The sequence below is a fragment of the Chlorocebus sabaeus genome, chromosome 16 (assembly GCF_047675955.1).
Source record: "Chlorocebus sabaeus isolate Y175 chromosome 16, mChlSab1.0.hap1, whole genome shotgun sequence".
NCBI classification, from domain to species: Eukaryota; Metazoa; Chordata; class Mammalia; order Primates; family Cercopithecidae; genus Chlorocebus; species Chlorocebus sabaeus.
Window position 1 is genome coordinate 71,603,231 of NC_132919.1, and position 21,445 is coordinate 71,624,675.

Below are 21,445 nucleotides of genomic sequence, written 5' to 3' on the forward strand. Positions count from 1 at the left end.
CCTCTGCAACCTCCATCTCCTGGGTTCAAGTGATTCTCCTGCCTCAGCCTCCCAAGTAGCTGGGATTATAGGCGCCCGCCACCAGGCCCGGCTAGTATTTTTGTATTTTTAGTAGAGATGGGGTTTCACCGTGTTGGCCAGGCTGGTCTCAAACTCCTGACCTCAGGTGATCTGCCCACTTCAGCCTCCCAAAATCCTGGGATTATAGGTGTGAGCCACTACCCCTGGCCTCCCATATTCTTTTTCTCTACCTTTTTGGTGACTTTCATGTTTCCCAGGCATCCATCGATACCATCCCAGGGGCTGCCTGTGGAGAAGGACTTTCTATATGAAGAAAACCCTCCCTAGAAGCACTGGGCCTGGGGAGGAAGTTAGCAGGAGCAGCAGGTGGCTTAGGCTCCCTCTTCCTTCACTGCCTGAAGAAGTTTCCATCCGCTCCATGTCCCAAGCCCTCTAACATGATAGATCTCCTCTACTTGAGATCTGTTATTACTCATGGGACAGCTGCTCTGAAGGGAAATGCCGGTTGTTGTGTGTTTTTTTTTTTTTGGTTTTGTTTTGTTTTGTTTTGAGACGGAGTCTCACTCTGTCCCCCAGGCTGGAGTGCAATGGAGTGCAATGGCAATCTCGTCTCACTGCAACCTCTGCCTCCCGGGTTCTAGGGATTCTCCTGCCTCAGCCTCCTGACTAGCTGGGATTACAGGTGCCTACCACCACATCTGCCTAATTTTTGTATTTTTAGTAGAGACGGAGTTTCACCATGTTGGTCAGGCTGGTTTTGAACTCCTGACCTCAAGTGATCCACCCGCCTCAGCCTCCCAAAGTGCTGCGATTACAGCCATAAGCCACCACGCCCAGCAATGCTGGCTGTTTCTAACCCCTGTTCAGTATTTCACTTGTTCATCTACCACCTCCCTGTTGGGGGTGGGCAGATGAAACTAGCAATGGACATCTGACCTTGGGCCAGTCACTTCTCCTAAGCCTCCTGTTCCCCAATAGTAAAAAGAGGGAGGCTTAAGATGATCTACATGTTCCCCTCTGAGTAGTAATCTTCTGTGGAATTCATATTCTACCCTCCAGCACCGAGGGGCAGGGGTGTCACTCTGCCCCTACCCCCTGCCTCACATCTTGCTCATTACTTTAGGATCTCAAAGCACTTTCACTATTAGTTCCCCTCTGTTGTCCTTTTTATTTCCCAGACAAAGGGAAATGACTCACCCCAAAGTCAACTGGAGTGGGTGGAATGGTGTCATACAAGCAAACAGGGAGTCCCTACAGACATCCCTACCTCTGTGGCAACTCCTTCCCCTGGAGGTGTTCTCTCTAGGACGAGTAGAAGGGAAAGGGGGTCACATTTCCTTTCCTTCTCTGGACTTTGCCCCTAAGCAGAGGGCAACCTAAGCTCCTGACTCCAGGGAAATCTCCCTCCCTGGCTTGTCTCTCTCCCGGTCACCAGTAACCTCAGGACGAGGTCAGTCCCGCAATCACGTGAAGCCCTCACGTTTGCAAGGTTTGCAGAAAGGGCCTCTTAGCTTTGATCTCCCAGAGAGCAGCCAAGCTTGCCAGTCCCTCCCCAGAAATTCACATGCCCCTGCCATACAGGCTTTCTAAACACGCCACCCTGACTCTTCAGCGCACCCCACCCCACTCTCAGCTCCTCCCAGGTCCCGGTAAGCGCTTTGCCAGGCAGAAAGAGGAAAGGCACGCAGTCCGCCCACTTTGTCAGTGGACTACAAATCCCGACAGTCTCGTTGTTGCGCAGGCGCACAGAGCTCAACGTGCCGGCTGTTGGAAAAGTGTGTCACTGGGGCACGAGGCGCTCCCTGGGATCACATGGTACCTGCTCCAGTGCCGCGTGCGGCCCGGGAACCCTGGGCTGCTGGCGCCTGCGCAGAGCCCTCTGTCCCAGGGAAAGGCTCGGGCAAAAGGCGGCTGAGATTGGCAGAGTGAAATATTACTGCCGAGGGAACGTAGCAGGGCACACGTCTCGCCTCTTTGCGACTCGGTGCCCCGTTTCTCCCCATCACCTACTTACTTCCTGGTTGCAACCTCTCTCTCTCTCTGGGACTTGTGCACTGGGAGCTCCAGATTCGCTACCCCGCAGCGCTGCGGAGCCGGCAGGCAGAGGCACCCCGTACACTGCAGAGACCCGACGCTCCTTGCTACCTTATAGCCAGAATTACTGCAGGCTAATTCCCCCTACACACTCTCTTTGCTCTTCCCATGCAAAGCAGAACTCCGTTGCCTCAACGTCCAACCCTTCTGCAGGGCTGCAGTCCGGCCACCCCAAGACCTTGCTGCAGGGTGCTTCGGATCCTGATCGTGAGTCGCGGGGTCCTCTCCCCGCTCTTAGCCAGTGCCCAGGGGGCAACAGCGGCGATCGCAACCTCTAGTTTGAGTCAAGGTCCAGTTTGAATGACCGCTCTCAGCCGGTGAAGACATGACGACCCTGGACTCCAACAACAACACAGGTACTGAGATTCCTTTACTATCATCTTTTTCCTGTCACTGTATTCCCACCTCCATCTACGCCTTATAACAAGAGGAACTTTGTAAGGGACCGGGGAGTCCCTTGGCCCGGAGATTTGGTAACATGCTGCGGGGCTTTAATGTGGGATTTCCAGAGTGACTTGTTCGGGCTGGTAATGCTCTCAGAAACGCCCCATCACCACCCCTCAGAGTCCCAAAGCTCCCTTGAGCCTTGAATCCCGGGGCGGGTGGAAATGGAGAGGAGGTATGGGTGGTGAAGCGAAAAATTTAGGGGGACTGGGAGCTTTGGAACAGTGCCCCGAAACGGCCCCGTCTGTCCACTACCTGCAGCTGTGGTATGCCTGGCCTCAGAAAACGGACCTCCTCCCCTCCTGTCTTCCCCCTCCTCTAGTTCCTGCAGGCGCGAGGGAATCTGAGAAGCAGTGGCTCGGGGCTCAGGGAAGGAGGGGCTGGGAGAGTCGTTCGGATCTCACTGGGGAATCCTCAGTGACAGGAGGGAGCGACACTTGAGGAGTCCAGAGCGTGGTGCCCGGCCCGAGGGAGGGCACCTACAGGGCCCCGGCCACCAGGAGGGCTCACATGGCTCTAGAGCCGGGCCCACGTGCTGCGTTTGTTTTCATTCAGCAGAAGCCGTGGCCGCCACCCCATTGGTTGTTGCCTCCCGGCCTCGTTACATAATGAGCTCCGCCCCCCCAGTCGCCCCGGCAACGCGTGTTCCCTTCTCTCCTCCCCTAGGTTGTCCTGGTCCTGCTAGCGTTCGGGGTCCAGCCCACGACCCGGTCGCCGGGGAGAGGTGGGGAGGAGGTGGGGCTACTGCTCTCGATTGACGGGAAGCAAGGAGGGCGGGGCCTCGAGTTCCGGGGTTCCTCGTTGGGGAGCCACGTGCGAGAGGCACACGTGGAGCGGGGACGTGAGGCCGGCTGAGGGCCCAGCTCCCGCCCTGCCCCGCCCCGCCGAGATCTGGGTGAAGCTGGGCTGACTCACCGCCCCCGCCTGCCTCCTTTTCCGGTCCGCCTGCCCGGCCCCCTCCTCCTCATCACCAAAACAAAGTAACATGGAGCCATATCTGACCTCTCATGGCCTTCTGTTTTACATTCCCTAAAGAGACCTCACCCCTAACCACCCTTCTCACTCCTTTCGCCTTCACTCTTATTTTGCACCTACTTCACTGCACTTCATTTAGACTCAGCTTCCCCACATTCCAAATTCTCTGTTCTCCAAGCTTCTTTTTCCTTAGTTCTGCGAGCACTGTCTTACCCCCATCTCCACCAAACAAGCTGCAGTGTGCCTACAAAGGGCTCCCCAAAACAACTGCACCGCACACTCATAGCTGAAATGGTATTGTCCTTTTTTCTCATGAAAAGGAAAACTGAGACCCAAAGAGGGGAGTTGATGTCCTCTAGGTCACAAAATAAGTTGGTAGCGATGGGTCTAGACCTGGACCTAGACACTTTTGAGTGTGCTCCTCACTTCCACGTTGGAAGCCTCTGCATGAAGGTCTCACTCTCTTTTTGGGGATGGGTGGATGGGTGAACTAGGTCAACTTCATTTACCGCCACCTAATGATTCCATCCCCCACCTCAGCCCTGAAACCGTGGGAGCTGATCTGTTGTGCAACTATTTTCCAAGGAGCTGGGTTCACCCTGACCAACCTTGAGCTATTTTTGGGCCGCCCTGCCCAGTTTAGTGTGTGTCAGTGGGTGAGCAAGACATGTGCCTCTGCAGACACAGTGGCATGGCATGTGTCAGCTCACACGTGTCCTGGGATCCTCCCTTCTCCCACCCCGCCTGTGGCAGGCCAGTCTAGGTGCTTGGCAGAGGTGTGGCAGGCAGGTCACCTTTTTCTCCTGCTAATACCACGGGAGCACAGCCACCTCATTGGCAATGTAACCAGAGGGTCAAAGTCCCTGAGTGGCCAGAGAGCCAAGGTCATTGTTACCAGGCTGAGATCTGAAGGGGGAATTTTAGAGCCCTAGGCTGGACAGTTTGTACTTCCGCCTCCTGCAAGTCACACCGCGAAGTCCTTTCTGGACACAGAGATAAGAGTCCACTGTGGCTCACTCTCTTAGAGGCCAGGGGAACCAGGCCGGCAGATTCCTTCCCTTCAGTTCCTTCAGAGAATGCATCTCCCAGACTGGGGGGAATGTGATTGTCTTACTTTTGTAAGATCTGCATTCTCTTTACTTTAGCTAGCTATCTCTCCATGGTCCATGGTTTCATTCCTGGAATGGTCTCAGTATTAAAATCAGCAGCTGGGTTTTTGTTTTTGGAGGACTGGGCACTTTGAATGGCGCTCAGCTGCCCATCCCCCAATCTTCAATTGACAACTAAGTCATTAGTTGCAGTCGATATTCCCAAGGAAGGCATATAGGGAAGGGGGCACATACGCGAGATGCCACAGGGGTCACGCCTCACATTCAAAGCAGAAGCTGAACGTGTCCTGCAAAGGGTTGTGGGTGTTGCTTGGCCATGCCATGTCTACTGTGTGTTGGGGAATTGCTTATTAACTCCAAGATTAGGGGCTCCACATGGTGAACTGAGTGGCCAGCAGTGTTTTGGGCAGACAGGTGGCGATGAGCACAGTGGCACCCTAGGTCCAGAGACATGGCGGCTGACACCCCCTTCCCTTTTGTTCTCCCTCCAGGTGGCGTCATCACCTACATTGGCTCCAGTGGCTCCTCCCCGAGCCGCACCAGCCCTGAATCCCTCTATAGTGACAACTCCAATGGCAGCTTCCAGTCACTGACCCAAGGCTGTCCCACGTACTTCCCACCGTCCCCCACTGGCTCCCTCACTCAAGACCCAGCTCGCTCCTTTGGGAACATTGCAGCCAGCCTGAGTGATGATGGCTCCCCTTCTTCCTCATCTTCCTCATCGTCATCCTCCTCTTTCTATAATGGGAGCCCCCCAGGGAGTCTACAAGTGGCCATGGAGGACAGCAGCCGAGTGTCCCCCAGCAAGAGCAGCAGCAACATCACCAGTGAGTACTTTTCCAGCTGATTCGGGGGAAGGGAAGCAGGCCAGGGCCAGATTGGGAATGGGTTTTTATATGACACCAGTCTCGCCAGGGCCTATTCTGGCTTCAGGGATTTCTCCTAGAGTGGCACCAGCCCCTTTTCAGCCCAGTCTTGTCACTCCAGTGCCCCTCAACACTGGAGTTCCTCCTTAGCTTTTCCCTCCCCGGACCTCCAGCCCAGAAAGCCTTCCACACCTCTGGCCACTCAGCCTGGCCTCTCCTGCTCACCTGCTGCCCGTCTCTTTCACAGAGCTGAATGGCATGGTGTTACTGTGTAAAGTGTGTGGGGACGTTGCCTCGGGCTTCCACTATGGCGTGCACGCTTGTGAGGGCTGCAAGGTGAGGCGGACTAGGGGTAAGGGCAGGGGCAGGTGGTCCCCTCCCCCTGGACACAGAGGCCCAGCCATGACGGAGGTGGTCACTAACCGCCCCTGCCCTCCAGGGCTTTTTCCGTCGGAGCATCCAGCAGAACATCCAGTACAAAAGGTGTCTGAAGAATGAGAATTGCTCCATCGTCCGCATCAATCGCAACCGCTGCCAGCAATGTCGCTTCAAGAAGTGTCTCTCCGTGGGCATGTCTCGAGACGGTGAGGCAGCATCCCCACATCCTCCCCCTTTCTTCCGCCCAAAGTTTCTGAATTAATGTTTCCCTTTAAAAAAGTCACAAATGGAGACACATCATACTGTGAGTCACATTTGCACAGGGGATGTCCATCCTTCGTCTGCTTGGGTCAACATACACTTCTATCCCGTTGGTCCCTCGGGTCACCTCCTACCAACAATCCCTCCTAGGGAAACCCCCTTGATGGGTGTGGCCTTGCTGGTTTTAGTTTTGATGTGAAACCCCAAGCCTTCAGAGCCTTGCCCTTTCAGGAGGAAGGAAGGAAGAGAAGCACGTGAGTGTGGCTGAGAACTTCCTGACGCTGTTCTCATCCTGTTGCAGCTGTGCGTTTTGGGCGCATCCCCAAACGAGAGAAGCAGCGGATGCTTGCTGAGATGCAGAGTGCCATGAACCTGGCCAACAACCAGTTGAGCAGCCAGTGCCCGCTGGAGACTTCACCCACCCAGCACCCCACCCCAGGCTCCATGGGCCCCTCGCCACCCCCTGCTCCGGTCCCCTCACCCCTGGTGGGCTTCTCCCAGTTCCCACAACAGCTGACGCCTCCCAGATCCCCAAGCCCCGAGCCCACAGTGGAGGATGTGATATCCCAGGTGGCCCGGGCCCATCGAGAGATCTTCACCTACGCCCATGACAAGCTGGGCAGCTCACCTGGCAACTTCAATGCCAACCATGCATCAGGTAGCCCTCCAGCCACCACCCCGCATCGCTGGGAAAATCAGGGCTGCCCACCTGCCCCCAATGACAACAACACCTTGGCTGCCCAGCGTCATAACGAGGCCCTAAATGGTCTGCGCCAGGCCCCCTCCTCCTATCCTCCCACCTGGCCTCCTGGCCCTGCACACCACAGCTGCCACCAGTCCAACAGCAACGGGCACCGTCTATGCCCCACCCACGTGTATGCAGCCCCAGAAGGCAAGGCACCTGCCAACAATCCCCGGCAGGGTAACTCCAAGAATGTTCTGCTGGTAAGGGCATGGGGGCGGGCGGGTGCGTTAAGAAGGTCGGGGGGGCTTGGCAGAATGGACTTAGTGTAGGGCAGCTGGGGGCTCCTGGAGGCTGAAAGTGGGGATAGCCTCTTCCCGGGAGAGAATGTCTTGCCTTGCTGTCTGGGCTCTGCCTGGGAATCCCTGATCTCCACCTGGCACCTAATTGCTACTTTATCTGAAAGACCCATCCTCCAGGGCCACAGCCCCTAGCCCAGGCAGAATCTGGGGTCCAGCTCTGCTTGGGGCGTCCATCTGACCCAGCCTGGCTGACACTCCCATCCCTCAATCCTTTCCTACCCCAGGCATGTCCTATGAACATGTACCCGCATGGACGCAGTGGACGAACGGTACAGGAGATCTGGGAAGATTTCTCCATGAGCTTCACGCCCGCTGTGCGGGAGGTGGTAGAGTTTGCCAAGCACATCCCGGGCTTCCGTGACCTTTCTCAGCATGACCAAGTCACCCTGCTTAAGGCTGGCACTTTTGAGGTGAGTGACCGTTTATGCTTCCTGGTTTTTTTTGTTTGTTTTTTTGAGACGGAGTTTCGCTCGTTGTCCAGGCTGGAGTGGAATGGTGCGACCTCCACTCACTGCAACCTCCAACTCCTGGGTTCAAGCGATTCTCCTACCTCAGCCTCCCGAGTAGCTGGGATTACAGATGCCCGCCACCACACTTGGCTAATTTTTATATTTTTAGTAGAGACCGGGTTTCGCCATGTTGGCCAGGCTGGTCTCGAACTCCTGACCCCAGGTGATCCGCCCGCCTTGGACTTCCAAAGTACTGGGATTACAGGCGTGAGCCACTGTACCCAGCCACTTCCTGTTTTGACCTTGGGAAGGATCCAGCAGAAGGCCTTGGTGTCTGGGGTGGGCAGGACCTCTGAAAGGTTTTAGGACCCAGTATCTTTGTCCTTATAGCCTCTGATTGGTGGAAGGGGCTGAGCTGCTCCTGTTGCTGTCACTGGATGGCTGGGACTTCTGTCATCTCAGCTGGAATTTAATTACAACCCATTACACTGAAATAATGCCTTGGGTACACTGCTGCCCCCATTCTAGACAAGAGCAGGTTAACTTTGGTGAATGCCTTGCCCAAGGTCACAGATAATAACAAAGCTGACACTCAGATTCAGGCTTATTGGATCCTAAAGCCATCCTTCCACCTGGGCTCCCTCATTGCCCATTCAGAAACAACCCCCGCTCTACTGAGAAATCGAAGGCAGCACCACTAAACCTTTTGGCAAACTACAGGGGCGATTTGGTCAGTGCTCCTCCCACCCCACCCAGGTTGACTGTTCCCACTCCCCCTCTAGGTGCTGATGGTGCGCTTTGCATCATTGTTCAACGTGAAGGACCAGACGGTGATGTTCCTAAGCCGCACCACCTACAGCCTGCAGGAGCTTGGTGCCATGGGCATGGGAGACCTGCTCAATGCCATGTTCGACTTCAGCGAGAAGCTCAACTCCCTGGCGCTTACCGAGGAGGAGCTGGGCCTCTTCACCGCGGTGGTGCTTGTCTCTGCAGGTAGGTCAGGCTCTCGCCTGACCCGGGGGAGGAGGCAGACGCAGTTCAATTCAACACACCTTTTATGGAGTACCTACTCTATGCCAGGCCCTGCACTGGGCACTGGGGATACAGACATGATTCAGACACAGTCTAGCTTGGGAAACAGACTCATGCCCGACTAATTATAAAACAGTGAGATAAGTGTCACAGTAGAAGCATGAACCAAGGAAGCACAGACAACTATTTCTGCCTGGGGGAGCTGGGGAAGGAGGTGACACTTGAGTTGGGGCCTCAAAGGACAAGTAAGATGTTGCCAGGCAGAGAAAGGGGGAAGGGCATCCCAGGCAGAGGGAACTACACAGCAAAAAGCAAGGGAGCCTGGCCACATTCGGCCTGTTGAGGAAGGGAAGGTGGTCTTACAGGATGGGAGGCGACCAGCCCTGCTGAGCCCACGCTCCCAGCTTTCAGGCATCTGCTCTCGGGGCAGAGGCCTGTGAGAAGGTATGGCACTCCTTCTCCTTACCCATCGGCCCTCGGGGGGGCTTCAGGGAGAGGCTGCATTGCCTGCCAGGTCCTCGCAGACCTCCGGTTCCTCGTCAGAGGAGCTCGGGGAGTCCGCCTCACTGCTGTCGTCTTCCCCACAGACCGCTCGGGCATGGAGAATTCCGCTTCGGTGGAGCAGCTCCAGGAGACGCTGCTGCGGGCTCTTCGGGCTCTGGTGCTGAAGAACCGGCCCTTGGAGACTTCCCGCTTCACCAAGCTGCTGCTCAAGCTGCCGGACCTGCGGACCCTGAACAACATGCATTCCGAGAAGCTGCTGTCCTTCCGGGTGGACGCCCAGTGACCCGCCCGGCCGGCCTTCTGCCGCTGCCCCCTTGTACAGAATCGAACTCTGCACTTCTCTCTCCTTTACGAGACGAAAAGGAAAAGCAAACCAGAATCTTATTTATATTGTTATAAAATATTCCAAGATGAGCCTCTGGCCCCCTGAGCCTTCTTGTAAATACCTGCCTCCCTCCCCCATCACCGAACTTCCCCTCCTCCCCTATTTAAACCACTCTCTCTCCCCCACAGCCCTCCCCTGGCCCCCTGATTTGTTCTGTTCCTGTCTCAAATCCAAGAGTTCACAGCTGAGCTGGCTTCTGTGGTGTGTGCTCGTTTGGGGGGTGGGGTGGAAATACTGCCAAGGCTGGGGGGGCCACCTCTCCATCTGGTCAGTTTGTGGGGTGGGTACTCTGCCAGCAGATGGGAGGATATAGGGAAACAGCACACAAGTCTAAGGGGGGTGCCCAAGGGGGTTATTTTCATCATATATTTATTACATAAATATATAGTAAAATAGACGAGCAACAATTACCATAAAAATATCTTTCTTTAAAATCCTGACCCAAAACACAACGGGGTGAAAAATCGCACATAACAGACATACTGATTGTCAATGTGGGGCAGGAGTAGGAGCCCCTCAAGTCACCCCTGCCGGTCCCACCCCTCCCTGGGGAAGAGACCTACCTCCTTCCCTGTGTCTGGCCACAACTCCCCTCCCCCCAGCCCAGCACCAGCTTCTCATACATTCAGTAGCGCCTCTGGGCAGTGTCCCCCTCCCCGCTGCCCAGGAGTTCCCAGGGCAGGAGTTACTGTCCTCCTTATGGACGGTGTCTCTGTCACACGCCCTGCCCTCTCCCAGCTCTGCAGACCCGCCACCAGGAGAAGGGGTAGGGGCTCCTCCCCCACCCTCCCCAAGTCTGAGCAGGGAGGAGGCTGGATGAGGTATGTGTGTTATGAGTGATGGGAGGGGCAATACTGAGATGGAGAGGCGGGTGGTAGGGGCGGGGTAGTGGTCATGGCTCTGGCACCCCCTTGTCCTGGCCTGGCCCCCTCGTCCTATTCCCAGCAACCCGTCCTCCCACCGATACTGCACCTGCTGCTCCACCCTGCCTGCCCTAGTGCCCCGGGCCAATACTGGGGGAGGCATGCTGAGCACCCACATCAAGGCCATCCCCCTCATTAGCACCAATGGCCCCCAGGAGAGGGCCCTGTCCCCCACTTCCACAGCAGGGACTGGGACAGCTGCCGCTCTAGAGCAGGTGCGTGGCACTCCTGAGTCGCCCTGGCTCCTCCCCTACCATGTGTACTCACTCACACATTCACGCAGAGGAACACACACATACACCCCACATCACCGAGGGGGAGGGGAATCACAGCTCATATGATTGGGGAGGGTGGGGGAGTCCCAAGTGCCTATAAGAGGCCAAGGCTCTTCAAGGCCTTTTCTCTGCCGTGTCCATGGCTGAGAATGGGGATGGAGGGGTTGGGGTGGGGATGGAGGGATGGGGAAGACAGCAGACAGGTCAGGAATTCCACTGGGCCCCCAGGCGTGGGAGGAAGGTACAAGAGGGCCTACCCATGGAACTGGAGTAATACAGGAATCAGTACTCCAGGAGAGAGAGAGAGGATAGAGACAAAGACAGCGCAGGCAGCCCGAGGCCCCAGCAGGGTGGGACAGGAACATGCACAGGTGACAGTGGGTGCTCCTCCAGGCCCTCCAGCCCTGTTGGAACACCTGACCGATGGGGAAAGGACAGTGCCCTAACGGGCAGCATAGCATTGCCTTCCCATGTCCATGTGTGCATGTCCGTGTGTGTGTGTGTGTGTGTGTGTGTGTGTGTGTGTAGGGGGCTGTGGCAGGCTGAGAGTCAGGGTGGGGTGGCAGGTTCCCCACTGCTTAAGACATTTTTGCCCCAATAGTGCAAAGCGCAGGAAGCCCTGGCACCCCTCCCCCCACCCCTGCCCCAATCCCCATGGCTTCCGGGGGCATCTGTGTCCACCCATCCATCCCTGCCGACATGCAGCCCTGAGCCCAGCGCCCTCTGGTCTGCTCTGTCCCACCTCCACCTCCTGCTCCCATGGGAGGACCACCTCCTCTCTCCCTCTCTCCCCTGAGGAGTGGGCGGCAGCCACAGGGAGGGGGAGGAGGGCAGCTCACCCAAGTGCAGACCAACAGAGAACCCTCACCAGGAGGGCGAGAGGGGCTCAAGCCAAAGTCCCTGAATTAGAGAAAAGAAGAGGGGAAGGGGTCCTGGGGCAGAGGGGCAGCTGGCTAAAAGAGCTTTAAAGAAAAAGGAGCACCGACCACCCCCTCCCATGGGGCCCCAACTAAGTGTCACTTATCTAAACACCCCCATTCCGATGCCTGCCCGCCCAGAGTTAGTGCAGTGAGTAGGAGCAGGGGAGAGGGCAGAGGTTAGAGAGAGCCCAGAAGACAGATGGGAAACAGGGAAACAGAGTGCTAAAAGGGTGGAGGGTTCTGGGAGATGCTCACGCACAGCCCTCCTGCCCTCCCCCCCACCACCCAATGCAGCAGCATCCGGTTTCTAGCTAATACTGCAGGATATGAGGAGGGTAGGAGCTGGAGCCACAGTTTTTCCTGGGTGGGTGCCAAGGTGTGGAAGGAGGAGGTGGATGGGGAGAGGCCCCTAGGGCTGGGCACTTAAAGGGGAGCTGTGTGGGCAGCAGGGCAGGCTGGTGAGGGGCCAGCTGGCATCCAGCGTGAGAGGTAGATGGAACTCAGCGGGCACGAGTGGCAGAAAGCAGAGGACATACTAGGGTTGGGGGGTGCCAAAGGGGCACAGAGGGTGGGGTACGGCAAGGGGGGTGGCCAGGACCCTGTTGTGTTAACTCACAGCTCTGATCGGCAGCCCTACCCTTGGGGCTCTGGTGTGGGGGCATTCCTCTCTGATGTGGGGGAAGGAGGGCAGCTCACAAAGTGCATGGGGTGGTAAAGGGGGGGGTCTCTCCCCTCTGGTCAGCCTCAGTTAATAACTTAATATCATCTCTCTCTATCGCTCACTCTCTCTTTTTCGTAGTTTTCTCTCTGTCTAGTTTTTCTTCATTTGTCTTCTCCCCTTGCTTGGTTTCCAAAGTGCAGTTAGAATGACTATAAATTTTAACCTCCAGGGGAGGAGCCAAGCCAAGCGGTTCTTTGCACCCAGGCATCTGGGGAAGTAGAGAGGCCCTCAGCCTGGAGGGGAGACCTAGGCCAAGGAACTGGGTGGGGGCTCTCTCTTGTGTGTGTAGGGGGTGAGTTGAGGGCACCTTCCCCCAGCCCACATTCCTCCTTCCCCTACAGTCAAGGTGGCTTGTCTCCTCTCAGTCCTCCCACCCTTCCCCTACCTTCTGAGAGGACGGGGTCCTGGGAACTGCAGGACACGGCTCCCCCAGCCTCCCACACTGTCCTTTCCATAGCAAGTTCATTTGTTTGCCCTGTCCCAGGGCTGGAGGTCTGAGGAGGGACCTGGGCAGTGCGGGTGTGTGTGTGGGAGCTGAATCTATCCAAGGACGAGAGGAAGGAGAGAAGGGGTGTGGGGGGGTCTCCCTCAGCCCCCAGCTCTGCCCCTTCTCTCCAGGCTCCTCCCCACCAGCTCCGCACACCCTCTGGCCGCCTGAGGCTTTAGACTTCCTGATCCTCAAAGACCTCGAGGAAGAGTGGGGGGAAGAGTTCGGTGGGGCACTCGACTTTCATGTGGAGGAAGCGGCTGGCGTGGCAGGCCCCGATCATGCGGAGGTCAGTCACCTTCATCAGCAGCTTGGGCCAGAAGTGCGGAATGTTGTGTTTGCGGTGGTTGACGTAGTGCTCGAACGCCAGCAGGTACGCCTCCTGACTCTTCTCGATCTTGTCCACACACAGCAGGCCCGAGCGGTCTGTGGGAGAAGAGGGGCGTGAGGGGTGTGGGGCTGGCCAAAGGCCTGGAGATGGGGAGGGTGAGGTGTGGCCGGCGGAGGGGAAGAAAGGACTAGAGGGGAGATAGAAGCAGAGAGGATGGGGGAGGGGAGGGGAGAAGCTCCCCCTGAGGGACATGGGCAGGAGAAGTGCAGGCAGAGGGAGGCAGCTGGGAAGTGGAGAGGGGCAGGGGGTACTGGGGGGATGGGGCAACGCAAGGAGGACAGAGGGACAGGCCGGGGGCTGGGGTAGAGAGAGGAGCCTTGGAGAGGGGAGGACTGGGGTTGGTGGTTAGAGAGGCCGGTGCCGATGGGGGTAGGGAGGGGACTGAGGGGTAAGAGATGGGACTGGGGGACAGAGGAGGGATGGGGGATGGAAGGTGGTTGAGAACAAAGTGGGGAGTGGGGAACAAAGGGGAATGCGAGTGACAGAGGATGGGGGCAGAGAGGAGGAAGAAAGCAAAGACAGGAAAATGCACAGAACGGGGATGGGGCGGCAAGGGGAACAAGTGAGAAGTAGGTGGGTGACAGAGCAAGGGACAGGGGACAGGGGATGGCCTAGGTGACAGAGAGGTAGCCCGGAAGAAGATTCAGGAGGGAGTTGAACAACAGGCCCAGGGTCCAGCCAATCTCTGGGACCCCTGGAAGCTTCTGAGCCCTCCCGGCCAATCAGCAGGTACCTGTTGACATTAGCAGCACAGCCTGCAGCAGAGCCACTTCCGTGTCATCCAGGTTAAAGGCAGAGAGTGACTTGCCCAGTTCAAAGATGGCGTCGGAGACTACGCCCAGGCCGCCATTCTTGAGCTGCTCCCGCTTGACAGCCATCTCCCCACTCAGCGTCAGGGTGTCACTCTCAGGGTCGTAGCGGACAGCCGCCCGCAGGGACATGATCTCCATGCAGCACCCCTTCAGGAGGATGATCTGGTCTTCGCAAGGCAGCTGTGGAGAGGCAGGGCCACAGGAGCACTCAGCATACCCCTCCCCGTGTCCTTGAGTCTCCCCTAGAATGTCCTCCGGGAGCAGTGAGGCAGGCGAGGCCTCCATGGACTCTGAACGGCTGACCTTGTGTTGGGCCACATGCATGCCCTATTTCATTTAAGCCTCACAATTATGCCTGTGAGACCCAGCATGGTGGCTCATGACTATAATGCCAGCACTTTGGGAGGCCAAGGTGGGCGGCTCACTTGAGGTCAGGAGTTCGAGACCAGCCTGGCCAACATACATGGTGAAACTCCATCTCTACTAAAAATACAAAATTAGTTGGGCATGGTGGCACACGCCTGCAGTCCCAGCTACTCGAGAGGCTAAGGCAGGAGAATTGCTTGAACTCAGGAGGTGGAGGTTGCAGTGAGTGCAAATCATGTCACTGCACTCCAGCCTGGGCGATGGAACAAGACTCCGTCTCAAAAAAGAAAAAAAAAATTATGCCTGTGAGTTAGTGCCCATCATTATCCCCAGCCCACTCCAGATGAGAACACTGAGGCACAGGGGATGGAGGTAACTCGCCCCAGGTCACATGGCTAGTAGGGCAGCCTGTCTCCAGCACTAGTGTTCTGGAAAATGAGAACTTTCAGGCTGCCTGGAGTTGGGTGGCCGCACAGACTTGAGGGATGAGGGGCTTCGGAGGGGAGCACTTGGAGCTGGCTGACTTCTTAGAGCAGTTAGACCTTGGTGTGTCTGTGTGCTGGGTGTGTATGTGTCTGTGTGTATCTGTATACGTGTGTCTGTGTGCTGTGTGTGTGCTAGGAAGGTGTGTCTGTGTATGTATTTGCATGTTTCTGTACTAGGTGTGTGTGTGTGTGTACATATCTGTGTCTGTATGCTATGTGCGTGTCTCTGTGTGTGTGGGGGGGGTGTGAATGTGCCTGTGTACTAGGTGTGTGTGTGTCTATATGTGTGTGTGTGTGCTGGGTGTATGTGTGTCTATGTGTCTGTGCTAGGGGTGTGTGTGCGCGCGCTAGGTGTGTGTCTGTGTCTGTGTGCTAGGTGTGTATCTGTGTATGTGTTTATGTGTATGCCTATATGCTGTGTGTGTCTGTATGTGTGTGTCTGTATCTATGTGTGTGTCTGTGTGCTAGGTTGTGTGTGTGCCTGTGTGCTGGGTGTGTGTGCTAGGTGTATATGTGTGTGTGTCTGTGTGAGCAGAGGATAGACCAGAGCCAGAGCTCCAAGTCAGTTAATAACAATGGTAACAGCTAGGTGTATGTGTGTGTGTGTGTGTGCACGCGCTAGATGTGTGTGTCTGTATGTGTCTCTGTGTGTGTTTATGTATCTGTGTGTCTGTTTGCTAGGTGTGTGTGTGTGTGCCTGTGTGCTGGGTGTGTGTGTCTGTGTGCTAGGTGTAATATGTCTGTGTGTGTCGATGTATCTGTGTGTGTGTGTGCTAGGTGTGTGTGTGTGCGCGCCTGTGTGCTGGGTATGTGTGTCTGTGTATGTATCTGTGTGCTAGGTATGTGTCTGTGTATGTGTCTACATGTGTGCCTGTGTGCTGGGTGTATATGTGTGTGTGTCTGTGTATGTATCTGTGTGCTAAGTGTCTATGTGTCTTCATATGTGCCTGTGTGCTGGGTGTATGCATATATGTGTATGTCTGTGTATGTATCTGTGTGCTAGGTGTGTGTGTATGTATCTGCATGTGTGCCTGAGTGCAGGGTGTATGTGCATATGTGTGTGTCTGTGTATGTATCTGTGATAGATGTGTGTGTCTGTGTATGTATCTGCATGTGTGCCTGAGTGCTGGGTGTATGTGTATATGTGTGTGTTTGTGTGTCTGTGTATGTATCTGTGATAGATGTGTGTGTCTGTGTATGTATCTGCATGTGTGCCTGAGTGCTGGGTGTATGTGTATATGTGTGTGTTTGTGTCTGTGTATGTATCTGTGATAGATGTGTGTGTCTGTGTATGTATCTGCATGTGTGCCTGAGTGCTGGGTGTATGTGTATATGTGTGTGTTTGTGTGTCTGTGTATGTATCTGTGATAGATGTGTGTGTCTGTGTATGTATCTGCATGTGTCCCTGAGTGCTGGGTGTATGTGTATATGTGTGTGTCTGTTTGTGTATGTATCTGTGTGCTAGGTGTGTGTGTCTATGTATGTGTCTGCACGTGTGCCTGAGTGCTGGGTGTATGTGTATATGTGTGTGTCTGTGTATCTGTGTGCTAGGTGTGTGTGTCTGTGTATGTATCCGCACGTGTGCCTGAGTGCTGGGTGTATGTGTATATGTGTGTGTCTGTGTATCTGTGTGCTAGGTGTGTGTGTCTGTGTATGTATCCGCACGTGTGCCTGAGTGCTGGGTGTATGTGTATATGTGTGTATATGTGTGTGTGTGTATGTATCTGTGTGCTAGGTGTGTGTGTCTGTGTATGTGTCTGCATGTGTGCCTGTGTGCTGAGTGTGTACTGACCTACAGGAATTGCTCCTTGTCCAGAGAGCCTCAGATGAGCCTGTGCTGGGTGACTGGGGGAGAAGATTTCCCTCCAGCACAGCACCACGTCTCTCCTCCCTTCTGCCACTCACCTCGGAGAACATGGGCAGTTTTTTGGCAAAGTCCACCACACGGGTGATGGCCGGGGTGATGATCTTGGTAAACTCGCTGAAGGCTTCCAGATCCACCTTGTCTCCGTCCGGCATGGAGACGATGGGTGACTGGCCAATGTCATCGGGCTAGAGAGAAAGACAGGGGTCAGGTGGGGCCGCAGACCCCTTTCAGCCTCTCACTGTGGCTGCCTGCCCACCAGGGGGAGCTCCAAGGCAGCTTGGGGAAGAAGGGCCACAAGTGCCTGAGTCCCAGCCCCAAAGCTTTTCCTTCACCTTGAGCAGAGGATAGACCAGAGCCAGAGTCAGCTAATAATAACAATGGTAACAACAGTAGTAGCAGCTATAATGACTAAATACTTAATATATGATCAGGCATCAGGCTACATGTTTTACATGTCTTTTTTTTTTTTTTTTTTTTTTCTGAGACGGAGTCTCGCTCTGTCGCCCAGGCTGGAGTGCAGTGGCAGGATCTCAGCTCACTGCAAGCTCCACCTCCCGGGTTCACGCCATTCTCCTGCCTCAGCCTCCCAAGTAGCTGGGACTACAGGCGCCCGCCACCTCGCCCGGCTAGTTTTTTGTATTTTTTAGTAGAGACGGGGTTTCACCATGTTAGCCAGGATGGTCTTGATCTCCTGACTTCCTGATCCGCCCGTCTCGGCCTCCCAAAAGTGCTGGGATTACAGGCTTGAGCCACCACGCCCGGCCTTACATGTCTTATTTCATCCTGACCGTAATCCTAAAAGGAATAATTATAATAATCACCATTTCACAGATGTGGAAACTGAGGCACAGGGCAGCTAAGTAATAAGGTTAAAGTCATATGACCAGCAAGTGGTAGTACCAGGGTTTGAACTTGGGCAGTCTGACTGCTGACTGTTACACATCTGCTTGGAATCAGAGCCCGTGCCCTTAACAGTGCACTGTGCCGCCCTCTGGCATGCTCCACCATGAACCAGGAGCTGGTTTTCTGCCTTCCTTCACCACACAGAGTCAACTGTCCATCTCCTCCCAAATCGACCACTTTTTTTTTGAGAGAGGGTCTTGCTCTGTTGCCTGGGCTGGAGTGCAGTGGTATAATCATGGCTTACTGCAGCCTCGACCTCCTGGGCTTAGAGGACCCTCCTGCCTCAGCCTCCCGAGTACCTGGGACCACAGGCACACACCACCATGCCCAGCTAATTTTAAAATTATCTGTAGAGAGGCTGAGCACAGTAGTTCACACCTGTAATCCCAGCACTTTGGGAGGCCGAGGCAGGCAGATTACCTGAGGTTGGGAGTTCCAGACAAGCCTGACCAACATAGAGAAACACCGTCTCTACTAAAAATACAAAATTAGCCAGGCATGGTGGCGCATGCCTGTAATCCCATATTTGGGAAGTTGAGGCAGAAGAATCGCTTGAAGCTGGGAGGTAGAGGTTGCGGCAAACCAAGACTGCGCCACTGCACTTCAGCCTGGGCAACAAGAGCAAAACTCCATCTCAAAAAAAAAAAAAAAAAAAATTATTCGTAGAGGCTAGGCATGGTGGCTCATACCTTGTAATCTCAGCACTTTGGGAGGCCAAGGCAGGCGGATCACTTGAGATCAGGAGTTCAAGACCGGCCTGGCCAACATGGTGAAACCCTGTCTCTACTAAAAATACAAAAATTAGCCAGACATGGTGGCGGCTGCCTGTAATCCCAGCTACTCAGGAGACTGAGGTGGGAGAATTGCTTGAACCCAGGAAGCAGAGGTTGCGGTGAGCCGAGATCATGCCACTGCACTCTAGCCTGGGTGAGAGTGAGACTCCGTACCAAAAAAAAAAAAATTATTCATAGAGGTGGGATCTCTGTATGTTACCCAGACAAACTCCTGGGCTCAAGCGATCCTCCCACCTTGGTCTCACAAATTGCTGGGATTACAGGCCTGAGCCATTGCATCTGGTCCTGAACTAATCATTTACTTAGCAACTAGCTTGACTAGGGCCTAACACAATGCCTGGCACCCAGCAGGCACTCAAAAATACTGTGACATAACTGTATCCTTACCCTCTCCTCTCAGTCACTAGGGGCAGGAAAAAGAAGCAAGGTCACCCTTGCTCCCTGGAAATTCAATGAGGAAGGCAAGGCCCTGTCCTCATGGAGCTCCCAATTGGATGGAGTAGACAGGGTGCAGACAGCAAGGACATAAACGCAAGTGTATAAAATCTGGACAGCAAAAGTGTGAAGAGTATGTATTTTGGGTTGGATTACACTATGAAGACTTCCTGGAGGAGACAGGACTCTGAGCTCACTCTCCTCTCCCTGCCACCTGGCTGCTGCTCTCCCCATGCCCCCTTTCTCCTTACCAGGAATTTCCGCCTCTGTTTCCAATGGCTGCCCTGGGCATTGGTGCTGCGATGGGCCTCTGTGGCAATGTGGATCAGATCCCACTCTTCAGGAGTGGGTTCTGGTCGCTGCTGCAGTGATCGGATCATCTCCTCCTTCCGCCGCCGCTCTCGGTTCTGCTCAATCAGCTTACGCTTGGCCACCCGCTTCGAGTCATCTAGAACCACTGTCAACAGAGAGGCACAAGGTCCGATGCATGGCACCCTCCATCCCCTTTCCATAATGCTCCCGGAAACTACTCTTCCTAGAGTACAGGTTAGGGAAACCGAGGGCCATGGAGGCTAAGTGACTTCCCAAATCACCTGGCAGTTGGGCAGCACAACCTGGATCATGATTAATCCCCGGGACCATGTCAATAACAGTTTGGGCTGATCCAGAAGAATATCATGTTCTGGTCTACCGGGTTATGGTGATGGTGGTTACTCCAATCCCCAGCCAATGGAAAATGCCCTGGCTCATCTAGAAGTGGGGTGCCTTCGCTGGGAGTCAGGAACAATGCGCTAGAGTGGGTGCCCAGGAGCTCTTTCTACCAAACAACTCCTCTAAGGCCCTCGAGTGTTGTAAGGCAGGTAGGCACTGGGGCCCACACAGGGATCCTGTTTCCTTTGACGCAGGAAGAAGGGCAGCAGGGACCAAGACACTGAACCTTCTGCCCTCAGCCTGACCTAGACTGGATTGCCACTCTGCCCTGTGGGCCCTGAGGGCACGCTGGAAGGGAGCTGCCCTCCTGGAACTCATCCCCACCCCAGGCCACCTGGCTCTATTCCTCCCACCCGGGCCCCTTACAGTCCATGGCCATGCCCACAGCGATGCACTTCTTGAAGCGGCACAGCTGGCACTGATTTCGGGTGATCTTGTCAATGACACAGCAGCTGTCATATTTGCAGGAATAAGTGGGATGGAGGTTCTTCTGGATTGTGCGGCGAAAGAAGCCCTGGGGTAGGGGGAGATGGAGCAGGCTGTGATCATGACATGGCTTCCCCTTCCTGAACCAACCATGCAGTTTACTGGGGGTCAGGGGTGGAGAGCAAGGAAGGTAAGATCAGTGACGGGACCTGGCATCCTCCTGACACCACAAGTCCAAGATTACTGGGCTTGAGGACCTGAGAAATACATGCCCTCAGCCCCAGGCTGCTGAGGGGTTGGGGGTGCCTGGGTAGTGTTCGTGGCAGAGGTAGGAATGATGACTAGAACAGGCAGCTTTGAACTGGGGATAATGTGAGGCCTTAAGGAATAGCAGCTTTGGAAATCCAAGTCGCGGGGCTCGATGGCTCATGCCTGTAATCCTAACACTTTGGGAGGCCGAGGCGGGCAGATCAACTGAGGTCGGGAGTTGGAGACCAGCCTGACCAACATGGAGCAATCCCATCTCTATTAAAAATACAAAATTAGCTGGGCATGAGGCCGGATGCTGTGGCTTATGCCTGTAATCCCAGCACTTTGGGAGGCTGAGGTGGGTGGATCACAAGGTCAGGAGTTCAAGACCACCCTGGCCAACATGGTGAAACCCCATCTCTACTAAAAATACAAAAATTAGCTGGGCATGGTGGTGTGCGTCTGTAATCCCAGCTACTCAGGAGGCTGAGGCAGAGAATTGCTTGAACCTGGGAGGCAGAGGTTGCAGTGAGCCGAGATTACGCCACTACACTCCAGCCTGGGCGACAGAATGAAACTCCGTCTAAAAAAAAAAAAAAAAGGCTAGGCACGGTGGCTCACGCCTGTAATCCCAGCACTTTGGGAGGCCGAGGCAGGTGGATCACGAGGTCAGGAGATTGAGACCACCCTGGCTAACATGGTGAAACCCCATCTCTACTAAAAATACAAAAAATTAGCCGGGCGTGGTGGCGAGCGCCTGTAGTCCCAGGTACTCGGAGGCTGAGGCAGGAGAATGGCATGAACCCAGGAGGTGTAGCTTGCAGTGAGCCGAGACCGCGCTACTACACTCCAGCATGGGCGACAAGGCGAGACTCCATCTCAAAAAAAAAGAAAAAATTAGCCAGGCGTGGTGGCACATGCCTGTAATCCCAGCTACTCGGGAGGCTGAGGCAGGAGAATTGCTTTACCCGGGAAGAGGAGGTTGTGGTGAGCCAAGATTGTGCCATTGCACTCCAGTCTGGGCAACGAAACTCTGTCTCAAAAAAAAAAAAAATGGAAATCCAATCCAAGTAAAACCTCATTTTCCATCGTGCTAAATGACTCTAAAAACAACACTG

At 55.0% G+C, this 21,445-nt stretch overlaps 2 protein-coding genes across 2 annotated transcripts in view; one reads left to right on the plus strand and one right to left on the minus strand.

Annotated features, from left to right (window-relative positions):
* The first annotated feature begins 1,830 nt into the window (after positions 1-1,830).
* NR1D1 (nuclear receptor subfamily 1 group D member 1) lies at positions 1,831-9,750 on the plus strand. The gene is made up of 8 exons (XM_008012808.3): positions 1,831-2,471; positions 5,135-5,470; positions 5,757-5,845; positions 5,949-6,093; positions 6,450-7,093; positions 7,417-7,602; positions 8,424-8,634; positions 9,261-9,750. The coding sequence occupies exons 1-8, from the start codon at positions 2,441-2,443 to the stop codon at positions 9,458-9,460; spliced, it is 1,842 nt and encodes a 613-aa protein (XP_008010999.3). The 5' UTR covers positions 1,831-2,440; the 3' UTR covers positions 9,461-9,750.
* Positions 9,751-9,969: 219 nt separating this feature from the next.
* Positions 9,970-21,445, minus strand: part of THRA (thyroid hormone receptor alpha) — a 31,132-nt gene continuing 19,656 nt past the window's right edge. Inside the window, exons 5-9 of the mRNA XM_008012807.3 lie at positions 20,019-20,166; positions 19,193-19,398; positions 16,848-16,994; positions 14,013-14,271; positions 9,970-13,314 (exon numbers count right to left, since the gene is read on the minus strand). Coding sequence (XP_008010998.1) covers positions 13,064-13,314; positions 14,013-14,271; positions 16,848-16,994; positions 19,193-19,398; positions 20,019-20,166 — 1,011 coding nt within the window. The 3' untranslated portion in view covers positions 9,970-13,063. The remainder of the gene's footprint in view (positions 13,315-14,012; positions 14,272-16,847; positions 16,995-19,192; positions 19,399-20,018; positions 20,167-21,445) is intronic.

Coding starts and splice junctions, on each gene's coding strand:
- NR1D1 (XM_008012808.3), top strand. CDS start 2,441: ATGACGACCCTGGACTCCAACAACAACACAG. Junction 2,472..5,134: donor GGACTCCAACAACAACACAG/GTACTGAGATTC, acceptor TTCTCCCTCCAG/GTGGCGTCATCACCTACATT. Junction 7,603..8,423: donor TTAAGGCTGGCACTTTTGAG/GTGAGTGACCGT, acceptor CTCCCCCTCTAG/GTGCTGATGGTGCGCTTTGC.